At 50.7% G+C, this 12,105-nt stretch overlaps 1 protein-coding gene across 3 annotated transcripts in view; it reads right to left on the bottom strand.

The window, feature by feature from the left end:
* The window catches only part of LOC140409182 (calcium-binding protein 1-like), a 208,928-nt gene extending 199,576 nt beyond the window's left edge, over positions 1–9,352 (bottom strand). The window contains exon 1 of one of the 3 annotated variants that reach the window (XM_072497421.1): positions 8,579–9,341. In XM_072497421.1, coding sequence (XP_072353522.1) covers positions 8,579–9,100 — 522 coding nt within the window. In that variant the 5' untranslated portion in view covers positions 9,101–9,341. Of the gene's footprint in view, positions 1–8,578 lie in introns of all 3 variants that reach the window. The other 2 variants (XM_072497429.1, XM_072497447.1) reach the window with 2 other exon arrangements.
* Between the last annotated feature and the right edge of the window lie 2,753 nt (positions 9,353–12,105).

Here is a 12,105-nt window from a genome sequence, read left to right on the forward strand (position 1 = left end):
GAAGGTGGTCTAGAAGATGAACTTATAGAAAGTTTCTGCAACAGTTTCTGGAGCAATATGCTGTGGAACCAACTAGGGATAAAGATATTATAGATTAATATTGTGCAATGAGACAGGATTAAATGGTAATGTCACAGTAAGAGATCCACAAAGAAATAGTGATCGTAATGTAACTGAACACCACATTAAGTTTGCAAACAACATATTCCTATCACAAACAAGGATCTTAAATTTAAACAAAGTCAACTACATAGGTATGAGGGAAGAGCTGCTGAGGTTGATCGGGTAACGACTAAAAGCTATTGCACAATGGGGAACATTTAAAGAAACAATTTAAAATGTTTCTTAAAAATATATCCCATTGAAAATCGAAATCTCAGGGAGAAAGATAATCCAGCCATGGTTAAAGCAGGTTAAAGATAACGTGAGATTATAAGAAGGGACTTCTAATTTTGAAAAGAATAGTAGTAACTCTGAGGATTGGAAATGTTTTAGAAACCAGCAAAAGTCCATACAAAAATTGATTTTTAAAAAGTTAAGACTATGAGAGCAAACTGGACAGAAATATAATCTGATTTATATAAGAGAATAAAGAAACAGAGCATTACTTAAATGGAGAACAAGTGCAGAGAGAGAGATCTAAGTGTTTGAGTGTGTGAATTATAAAGTCCCTGCGAAACAGGGACAGGAGAAATTATACATGAAATGATGGCATGTGTGGAGAGAGAAACGGGGATAATGTTTTAGGTTTGTGCCCAATCATCAGAAGTCGGAAATGTAATAGTTTTGAAAAGGGGTGGGGTGGCGGGTGGGGGGGGAGATGGGTTTAGGACAAAGGAAGATCTGTGATAGGATGAAAGACAGGAGAAATCTTCCAGGGCCAAAGAGAATGGTGATGAGACAAAAAAAAAAAAGAAACAAAAGATGCGACCAGAGCAGGTGCGCTGATAATAAATAAGAGAAAAACAGAAAAAATAGGAAACAAAATGGGCCAGAGATTGTCCTGAAATTGTTGAACTCAATATTCAGCCCCAAGGATTGTAAAATGCCTAATTGAAAGGTGAGGTGCACTTCCTCGAGCTTCTGTTGAGCTTCATTGGAACAGTGCAGCAGGCCAAGAACTGAGAATTCAGTGTGAGAGCAAGGTGGAGAATTAAAATGACAGGCCACTGGAAGCTCAGGGTCATGCCTGTGAACTGAACAGAGGTGTTCTGCAAAGCAGTGTTGGTTCCCCAGTATAGGAAAGACAACAGTGTGAGCAGCAAATAGAGTAAACTAGATTGAAAGAGGGCCTCATAAATTGCTCCTTCACCTGAAAAGAGTGCTAGCAGTCTTGGACGGTGAAGAAAGAGATAAAATGGTGGGTGTTATGTCTCCTGCGTTTGCACGGAATGGTGCGGTGGGAAGGGGATGGGTGTTGAGGGTGACTGAGGGGCAGACCAGGGTGTCAGGGAGGGAATCGTCCCTTTGGAATGCTGAAAGGACAGTGGAGGGGAAGATGTTTGGCGGTGGCATTGCAGTGGAGATGGCAGAAATGATCCTTTGAATCCAGAGGTTGATGGGGGGAAGAAAGGAGGTCAAGGAGAAAATTATGGTAGTTCGGGCCGGGAGAGGGAGGGATGTGGGATGTGCAGAAAATGCAGGATATTCTCCCATGGTGAGCAGGCTCTGAGGCAGGAGGTGACTTAGATGCCACAGGACTCTGGGCTAAAATCTGCAGATGGAGCATAATGTGGGAAAAGGTGAAGTTGTTAAATTTGGCAGGAAGAATAAAAAAGCAGAATATTACTTAAACGGAGAACGACTGCAGAATTCTGAAGTACAGAGGGATCTGGGTGTTCTAGTGCATGAGTCACAAGGTTAGTGTGAAGGATCTGCAAGTAGGTAAGACAGGTTAATGGAATGTTATCCTTTATTGCAAGAGGAATTGAACATAAAAATAAAGATGTTATGCTTCAATTATACAGGACAATGGTGAGGCATCTCAAATACTCTGTGCAGTTTTGGTCAAGGATGGATGTAAATACATTGGAGGTAGTTCAGAGGAGATTTACTAGATTGGTACTTGGAATGAGTGGGTTGTCTTATGAGGAATGGTTAGAAAGACTGGACTTGTTTCTGCTGGAGTTTAGAAGATTGAGTGGTGGCTTGATAGAAGTACTTAAAATCCTGAACAGCCTTACCGGGGAGGCTCTTTCTGTGCTGTAATATTTTATAAAAGGGATAGAATTAAACCTCAGTCATATTCATTATTAACACAAGCTCTAGAGCAAGCAACATGGGTTAAAACTGAAATGAAGAAAGGTGAATGTTTGGCTAATGAGTAACCGCTTCACATGATCAGTGGTAAACTTGCCCATATCATTGTATTGCCATCTATTTCCTTTCTCAAAATGAATAGACAGTATCTCGCAAGACCGTAACATGGATACAGCATGCACCTTGCAGTCTAAATCAAACTGAAATTCTTGAAACTGTACACCTTAAACCTATATGGAGAGGGACGGTTTAATTTACCTCTACTGCTAGCCTGCCTGGCCTTACCCAATGACTGTGGCAATATGAGTAGCCCTCTGCTTTCCCCAGGTTTGTCTAGGTTAAGTGATGCATGATGGATTCATTACAAGAAAGCAATCTTAAGACAGCCGTTTGTGCGGTTAAGGTGACCTTGGTTTCCACTGATCACCAACAGTCTGCAGACATGACAGAGTACACCGAGAGACAGACATTGGCTGCACAATGACCACTGGTCTGGCATACTTTCATCAAAATTCCCTAAACATGCTTGACGATTTACTCTCCCTCAGTGACACAGTTCCTTGCAGTGAAGTCTGGCAATTAATACTGTGGGCGGGATTCTCTGTTTCCGAGACTAAGTGCTGACGCCAATGCAGAATCTGTGGACTTTCACGACAGAAAAACTGGCGCCGAACCTGGATCGATTGAGCAACTGTGGAGGGGCTAGCACCAGCACCACATGGAACACAATCGATTCCAATGCAGAATGGTGCGGGATTCACCGTGTCTGTGATTGACACGTGGGAGGCTGACAAGCTGCAGCCACATATACACACTGCAATCCACACACACACCATCCCAGCCAACAAGATGGCACTGGTCACGCTGGAGCGTGCCCACACAGCTGATGGGTTGGCTGGGGCCAGAGGGCACCATGACCTGCGGACACTTGTACGACCCATGGCCTTATGGTCATAGCAGGCCATTAGCAGAGTGCGCGGCTGCATAGCTGCCTGGCCAGCTGTGGCAATGGTGCCCCGTGCCCATCCACCCCGACCCCACAGCCCTCCTAATGGCCACCCCCTGCTACACCCCCCCAGTCCCATCAGAACCCCCCGGCCAGCGGCACAACTGTCAGCAAACTATGGCGATGTTGGATACTTTCCATACCCCCTCTCTCTCCCTCAGTAGTCATGCCGGCGGTTTTACGATTTTGAAAAGCAAACGTGAACTGCGCTATTGGGAACTTGGCCCATAGAAGGCGGAGAACCGCGGAGGCCCCGGAGAATACCGGATCAGGCCTGCTAATGACGTGCAAACGGTGTTTACTGTACTTGCGTTCCGTTCCGCATTGATGCCGCTGTCAAGGTGTCGGAGGATAGTGATTTGGCGTCAAATCCGCACTCACCGCGATTTTAAAGTCGGAACCTATCGCATTTCCCGATTTCGGCGTCAGCCAATCGAGAATCCCACCCTGTATTTCTGACCTTTGCTTTACACTGAGGTCGCTACAGTTAACCTGAGGTGGGGTTGGGGACGATATGTCAGGTAAGGGGCCGGTATATCAGATGGGGGGCCGGTGTATCAGGTGAGGGGACAGTATAACAGGTAGGGGGCCGGTTTATCAGGTGGGGGGCCGGTTTATCAGGTGGGGGGCTGGTATAACAGGTGAGGGGCCGGTATATCGGGTGAGGGGCCGGTATATCAGGTGGGGGGCCGGTATATCAGTTGGGGGGGCACGTATATCAGGTGGGGGGCCGGTATAACAGGTGGGGGGCTGGTATAACAGGTGGGGGGCTGGTATAACAGGTGGGGGGCCGGTATAACAGGTGGTGGGCCGGTATATCAGTTGGGGGGGCCGGTATATCAGGTGGGGGGGGCCGGTATATCAGGTGGGGTGAGCCGGTATATCAGGTGAGGGGCCGGTATATCAGGTGAGGGGCCGGTATATCAGGTGAGGGGCCGGTATATCAGGTGGGGGGGCCGGTATATCAGGGGGGGGCCGGTATATCAGGTGGGGGGCCGGTATATCAGGTGGGGGGCCGGTATGACAGGCGGGGGCCGGTATGACAGGTGGTGGCCGGTATGACAGGTGGCGGCCGGTATGACAGGTGGGGGCCGGTATATCAGGTGGGGGCCGGTATATCAGGTGGGGGGGGGGGCCGGTATGTCAGGTGGGGGCCGGTATATCAGGTGAGGGGCTGGTATATCAGGTGCGAGGCCGGTATGACAGGCGGGGGCCGGTATGACAGGTGGTGGCCGGTATGACAGGTGGGGGCCGGTATATCAGGTGGGGGCCGGTATATCAGGTGGGGGGGGCCGGTATGACAGGTGGGGGCCGGTATATCAGGTGGGGGCCGGTATATCAGGTGGGGGGGGCCGGTATGTCAGGTGGGGGCCGGTATATCAGGTGGGGGCCGGTATATCAGGTGGGAGGCCGGTATGTCAGGTGAGGGGCCGATATGTCAGGTGAGGGGCCGGTATGTCAGGTGAGGGGCCGGTATATCAGGTGAGGGGCCGGTATATCAGGTGAGGGGCCGGTATGTCAGGTGAGGGGCCGGTATATCCGGTGGGCGGCCAGTATATCAGGTGAGGGGCCGGTATGTCAGGTGAGGGGCCGGTATGTCAGGTGAGGGGCCGGTATGTCAGGTGAGGGGCCGGTATGTCAGGTGAGGGGCTGGTATCATAGAATTTACAGTGCAGAAGGAGGCCATTCGGCCCATCGAGTCTGCACCGGCTCTTGGAAAGAGCACCCTACCCAAGGTCCACGCTTCCACCCTATCCCCATAACCCAGTAACCTCACCCAACACTAAGGGCAATTTTGGACACTAAGGGCAATTTATCATGGCCAATCCACCTAACCTGCACATCTTTGGACTGTGGGAGGAAACCGGAGCACCCGGAGGAAACCCACGCACACACGGGGAGGATGTGCAGACTCCGCACAGACAGTGACCCAAGCCGGAATCGAACCTGGGACCCTGGAGCTGTGAAGCAATTGTGCTAACCACTGTGCTACCGTGCTGCCCTATGTCAGGTGGGGGCTGGTATATCAGGTGGGGGCCGGTATATCAGGTGGGAGGCCGGTATATCAGGTGGGAGGCCGGTATATCAGGTGAGGGGCCGGTATATCAGGTGAGGGGCCGGTATATCAGGTGAGGGGCCGGTATATCAGGTGGGGGGGGCGGTATATCAGGTAATGGGGCGGTGTATCAGGTGGGGGGGCGGTATATCAGGTGGGGGCAGGTATATCAGGTGGGGGGGGCGGTATATCAGGTGATGGGGCGGTGTATCAGGGGGGGGGCGGTATATCAGGTGGGGGGCCGGTATATCAGGTGGGGGGCCGGTATATCAGGTGAGGGGCCGGTATGACGGGTGGGGGTCGGTATATCAGGTGGGGGGCCGGTATATCAGGTGAGGGGCCGGTATATCAGGTGGGGGGCCGGTATATCAGGTGAGGGGCCGGTATGACGGGTGGGGGTCGGTATATCAGGTGGGGGGGCGGTATATCAGGTGGGAGGCCGGTATATCAGGTGGGGGGCCGGTATATCAGGTGAGGGGCCGGTATGTCAGGTGGGGGGGCCGGTATGTCAGGTGGGTGTCGGTATATCAGGTGGGGGGCCGGTATGTCAGGTGGGGGGGCCGGTATGACAGGTGGGTGTCGGTATATCAGGTGGGGGGGGCAGGTATATCAGGTGAGGGGCCAGTATGACAGGCGAGGGGCCGGTATGACAGGTGGGTGTCGGTATATCAGGTGGGGGGCCGGTATGTCAGGTGGGGGGGCATGTATATCAGGTGGGGGTGGGGGTGGAATATCAGGTGGGAGGCCGGTATATCAGGTGGGGGGCCGGTATGTCAGGTGGGGGGGCATGTATATCAGGTGGGGGTGGGGGTGGAATATCAGGTGGGAGGCCGGTATATCAGGTGGGGGGCCGGTATGTCAGGTGGGGGTGGAATATCAGGTGGGCGGCCGGTATGTCAGGTGAGGGGCCGGTATATCAGGTGAGGGGCCGGTATATCAGGTGGGGGGCCGGTATGTCAGGTGGGGGTGGAATATCAGGTGGGCGGCCGGTATGTCAGGTGAGGGGCCGGTATATCAGGTGAGGGGCCGGTATATCAGTTGGGGGGGCCGGTATATCAGGTGGGGGGCCGGTATATCAGGTGGGGGGCCGGTATGTCAGGTGGGGGTGGAATATCAGGTGGGCGGCCGGTATGTCAGGTGAGGGGCCGGTATATCAGGTGAGGGGCCGGTATATCAGGTGGGGGTGGAATATCAGGTGGGCGGCCGGTATGTCAGATGGGGGGCCGGTATGTCAGGTGGGGGGGGGGGTGGAATATCAGGTGGGGGGGGTGGAATATCAGGTGGGGGGCCGGCATATCAGGTGAGGGGCCGGTATGACAGGTGGGAGGCCGGTATATGGGGGGGGGGGGGGTGGAATATCAGGTGGGGGGGGGCGGTATATCAGGTGGGAGGGGGGCGGTATATCAGGTGAGGGGCGGTATATCAGGTGGGAAGGGGGCGGTATATCAGGTGGGGGGCGGTATATCAGGTGTGAAGGGGGCGGTATATCAGGTGGGAAGGGGGCGGTATATCAGGTGGGGGGCGGTATATCAGGTGGGAAGGGGGCGGTATATCAGGTGGGGGGCGGTATATCAGGTGGGAAGGGGGCGGTATATCAGGTGGGAAGGGGGCGGTATATCAGGTGGGGGGGGGGGGTGGCGGTATATCAGGTGAGGGGCCGGTATATCAGATCCAGATTGCCCACTCCTGATTACTATCCAAGGATCTCTGCTGGAAAGTCCAAGTGCGGACCCCGGGTGTGCTCGGAAGTGATGCCTTACATAGTAAAATAGTCCAGCTCCCCACCCGCACTGAGTTGGTGAGGTATCTGGATTCCTTCCCCATCCCTCATTCGTTGTCACTTTCCCCTTTCCTCCCGATCTCGCCAGGAGGCATTGCCCCTTTAATTGGCCCGCCGTTACATTTCACATCTTGTCCCAACACTGGGGCGGTGAGGCAAGCGTGGGGCCAGCTTCCTGAGCAAGCCTCCTGTCTGAAGGGCAGAGGAGACTGCGGAGGCAGCACTCTCAGCCCGGAGCCGACCAGTAAAGGGCACACACACACACGCACAGAAGTGGGTGCGGAAAGAGGTTAGCAACTGTATAAAAACATCGCTGTCTGGAGTTTCAGTGCACGTTAGGGATCGCAGTTGAAGTCTGAACAAGGACCACTCAATCCGCCAAGAACTTAAACTTGCCGCACGTTGACATTTTTAAATGGACCTTCTGCCGATTTTGTGAGATAATGTTCGGTGTGCATTGCGAAGAGATTGATACCACTGTGCCTATCCTAACTATCATTTGCAGAGAGGTTGATACAATCACAGGGTCATGACCCACACGCAGCCCCCCCCCCCCCCCCCCCCAGCCCCCCACACCCCACGTCAAGTCACCATCCCAGGGAGGGTAAAGGTGACAGGCAACTTTCAAATAGCACAGAGCTCTAGGGCCAGAACAATAAAATCAAACGAATACATTAAGAATTGAATCAATTCATAAATTAAGCCAATGTGTTGTGGGGGACTCACACTGTGAGATAAGGGAAGGACGTTTTCACAGACTGGACTTCCAGAATAAACACTCGGTGTGACTGTCTAGTTTGCTGGGATTGGGAATGTTTCTGCAACCAAGGGGCAGAAGTAGAGAGAAACTCTTAAATAGTTGTCACCTTATAGCTCGACCCGTGAGTCGCCCCGGACATTCTCCATCCCCTTGCCAATTATATATTTAAATATACTCTGTACACTTAGTCAAACATATGTGACTATTTCCCAGCGCACAATGAATATTTGACCATGAGGTTTTTAAAAATATCTGTGTGAGGGAGGGGGAAATTGGCTATTTTATCCCCAAAATGTATTCCCAACATGGCATTTTCTCCCAAACAGGACTTTGAATCTCAATCAGGACTTTTAATCGCAAACAGGACATTTTATCCCAAACAGGACTTTTAATCCCAACAGGACATTTTGTCCCAAACAGGGTATTTAATCCCAAACTAGACATTTAATCCCAACAGGACATTTTGTCCCAAACAGGGTATTTAATCCCAAACTAGACATTTAATCCCAACAGGACATTTTGTCCCAAACAGGGTATTTAATCCCAAACTAGACATTTAATCCCAACAGGACATTTTGTCCCAAACAGAATTTTAAATCCCAAACTGGACATTTAATCCCAAACAGGGCATTTAATCCCAAACAGGACATTTAATCTCAATCAGGACATTTATTCCCAAGCAAACCAGGAGCTGGGAGAAGGGAGGGATATATTTACCTGGCCGAACACCGAGTCTAACATGGGATTCAGGTCTGGCACTGCGGGCTGGCGGTCGGCGGACTGGTTGCTCCCCTTGCTGGACTTGGATGAAGAGGGTGATGGCGAGCCGGTGATGAGCGAGCACTCGCTGCCGCTCCTCTGCCGCCCGGGGGGCGAGCCGGCCGGCTGGCCCTCGCCCTTCGTGCAGCGAACCACCTTGCCGGCCGCCCGCTCCTTGCGCTCCTCCCCGGAGTGCCCGGCTCGCCGCTCCGCCCGGCCACCCGCCGCCGCCGGCTTGCCCGCAGTGCCGCGCTTCCTGCTCGCCTTCGCCCTGGCCGCGGTGCCGGCTCCCCTGGCCGATCCGCCCGCCGGCGCCAGCTCCTCAGCCGCCAACTCCCACTGGCCGCGCTCAGCATCCGAGTCCACGCGGTCGCGGCAGCCTCGCCTGCGGGGCGCATTCTCCACCTGCAAGTCCCCTCTCCTGGCTCCACATTTCAACAGGGACGTCTTGGAGTCGCTTTTTGCTATGGCAGAACTCATTTCTGAGATTAGTTCCTTTTTAAAAAAATGATGATGTTACATCGACCATGTCTCAATGACTGACGGAGGCTGGTCCCTGATGAACATTGAACGATGAAGAACAGGAATGTCTGTCCTTTATTTAAAAAAAATCTGCTTTCATCCAGAACGCCCATGTGACAAACACAATCCCACAGAGGGGGTACTGTTCGGCAAATTAATCGGTACTCCTCTCCCTTGGCCCAGTTACATTACGTTTGACTGACGCCCGGAATTTAAAACAAATCACACACTGCCACTTACGTAAAGGTTGGATCATATTTCCCTTTCTGCTCGAGGCACGACTGCTGATTAAAGTAGCAATATTCATGTAGTAGATTAACGTCGGGATGAAATACTGTCGGACATTCGTCATCCTGAGTTTGATGAGAGATAGTCTGCCTCGGATAATTCAAAGTGTTTCCCCTTGTAACATTCCAAAGGACCCGAATGGCTTGAAGTATGCAAAGTGAATGACACCAGTAAAACTATAGTGCAAGAAGAAAAACTGCCAAGCCACCTCAGTGAAGTGACAGTGAATTAAGAATGAACAATTGACCTTAATTGATCTTTCCCATCTCCCTGAGATTTCCCCACACACATGTGGGTAAATCCTGTGTCGGGATAGCTACTTATCTTATATCACCTTCCCATAAGAATGTACACAGGAGCAAGGTAGTTTTGATTCATTGACCTTTGGGTTTCTACTCTTCCCCTTAACCAAAGTCCTGTTCCTTTATTCCCAGCTGGAATACTGCTCTGAACACTGATGTTGGAGTAGGCTGCATGGTCTGGCTAGCTTGCTCCGCCATTCAGTAAGATCATGGATGATCTGTGACTTCAACTTCACTTTCCCACCCAATCCCATATCCTTTGATTCCTTCTGAATCCAAAAAAACAGCAATCTCAGCCTTGAATATGCTCAAGGACTAGGGCGACACAGTGGTTAGCACAGCTGCCTCACGGCGCCGAGGACCCGTGTTCGATCCCGGCTCTGGGTCACTGTCGGTGAGGAGTTTACACATTCTCCCTGTATCTGTGTGGGTCTCACCCCCGCAACCCAAAAGATGTGTAGGGTAGGTGGATTGGCCACACTAAATTGCCCTTAATTGAAAAAAAAAGAATTGGGTACTCTATAAATTTATTTTTTTAAAACTCAAGGACTGAGCAGCCATAGCCCATTGGGGAACAGAATTCCAAAGAGTTACGACCATCTGAGTGGTACCATTATTCAAGAAGAGAAGTAGGGAAAAACCATGAAACTACAGGCCAGTGAGTCTAACTTCAGTGGTAGGGAAACTATTGGAAAAAGTTTTGAGGGACAGAATTAATCTCCACTTGGGCAGTCCAGGATTAATCCAGGATAGTCAGCATGGCTTTGTCAAAGGGAGATCATGTCTTACAAATTTGATTGAATTTTTTAAGGAGGCAACTAGGTGTGTAGATGAGACTAGCGCAGTTGACGTGTCAACATGGACTTCAGTAAGTCTTTGGCAATGTCCCACATGGGATCCAGAGCAATTTGGCAAATTGGATCCAAAATTGGCTTCAGGGTAGCAGGCAGAGAGCCATGGTTGAAGGTTGTTTTTGGGACTGGAAACCTGTGTCCAGAGGTGTTCCGCAGGGATCAGTGCTGGGTCCCTTGCTGTTTGTAGTGTACATTAAAGACCTAAATGTGAATGTAGAAGGTATGGTCAGTACGTTCACAGATGCTGCAAACATTTTTGGTATAGTAATTAGGAAGAAAGCCTTAGATTACAGGACTATATAGACAGATTGGTTAGATAGGCAAAACAATGGCAAATGGAATTTAAACCTGAAAAGTGTGAGGTAATGCATTTTGGGAGGACTAACAAGACAAGGGAATATACAATGAATGGTAGGACCCTAGGAAGTACAGAGGACAGAGGGACTTTGGTAAGCATGTCCAGAGATCCCTGAAGATAGCAGGGCAGGTCAATAAGGTGGTTACGAAGGATTATGGGATACTAGCCTTCATTAATCAAAGCATAGTATGTAAGAACAGGGAGATTATGATGGAGCTCTCTAAAATGCTGGTTCAACCACAGCTGGAGTACTGTGTGCAGTTCTGGTCCCACACTATAGGAAGGAAGGGATAGCAATGGAGAAGGTGCAGATGGGATTCACTGGGATGTTGCCTGGGCTGGAGCGTTTTAGCTATCAAGAGAGACTGGATAGGCTGGGGTTGTTTTCGTTGGAGCAGAGTGGACTGAGAAGGGATCTGATTGAGATGTGTAAAATTATGATGGGTATAGATAGGGTGGTGTTGCGCTTATTAGCCTTAGTTTTATTAGCTCTAATTCTGTCACCTTTGCTCACGAGTCGCCAGGTATCTTTCTGATACCGCCACCTGGTTCAAGCTCAAGTAATGATTAATAATGCAGCACACCGCATAGTAAAAGTTAAATGAACGATCATTTATTATATACAGCAATAAATACTTATACAATAATCTTACTTCTAGACTACTACCTACCACTAAAGGGCAATACTTAACTTTGGTGATGGCCCACCAGGTCAGGGAAATGAATGGCCTATCAAATTGGGTCTGGCCTGCGGGATTCAAAAAGGCTGGTACGGGTCGATAGTCTGGAGCACCTATCTGGTAGCGATCGCTGGAGTAAGACTTACTTGTTTCTTCATCGAAGGGTCTCGAAGGTTGCAAGCAGGAAGAGAAGTGTCGATCTGAACTTGGCCCCTATTTTTATAGTTCCCAGGGGCTTCCCGCCTCTCGGGGTGGACCTTGACCCTGGTTCCAAGTGATTGGAGTTGGTCCCAATCACTTGGTTCGAAATGCTCCAATAATGGGGCGATTCCTTGATCGGGGGGTGGTCGTCCACCTTTCTTTGTCTCAGCCACTGCTGGCGCTGAAAAGTCTGGATCGGCTTTATGTTGCTAATGTGTAGCAATTGTTCCCGGTGATGGCTGCTTAGTATGCAGATGGCTGGGTTGTTGTGCTGTTAATG

Source organism: Scyliorhinus torazame, chromosome 1 (genome assembly GCF_047496885.1).
Source record: "Scyliorhinus torazame isolate Kashiwa2021f chromosome 1, sScyTor2.1, whole genome shotgun sequence".
In the NCBI taxonomy this organism is placed as follows: domain Eukaryota; kingdom Metazoa; phylum Chordata; class Chondrichthyes; order Carcharhiniformes; family Scyliorhinidae; genus Scyliorhinus; species Scyliorhinus torazame.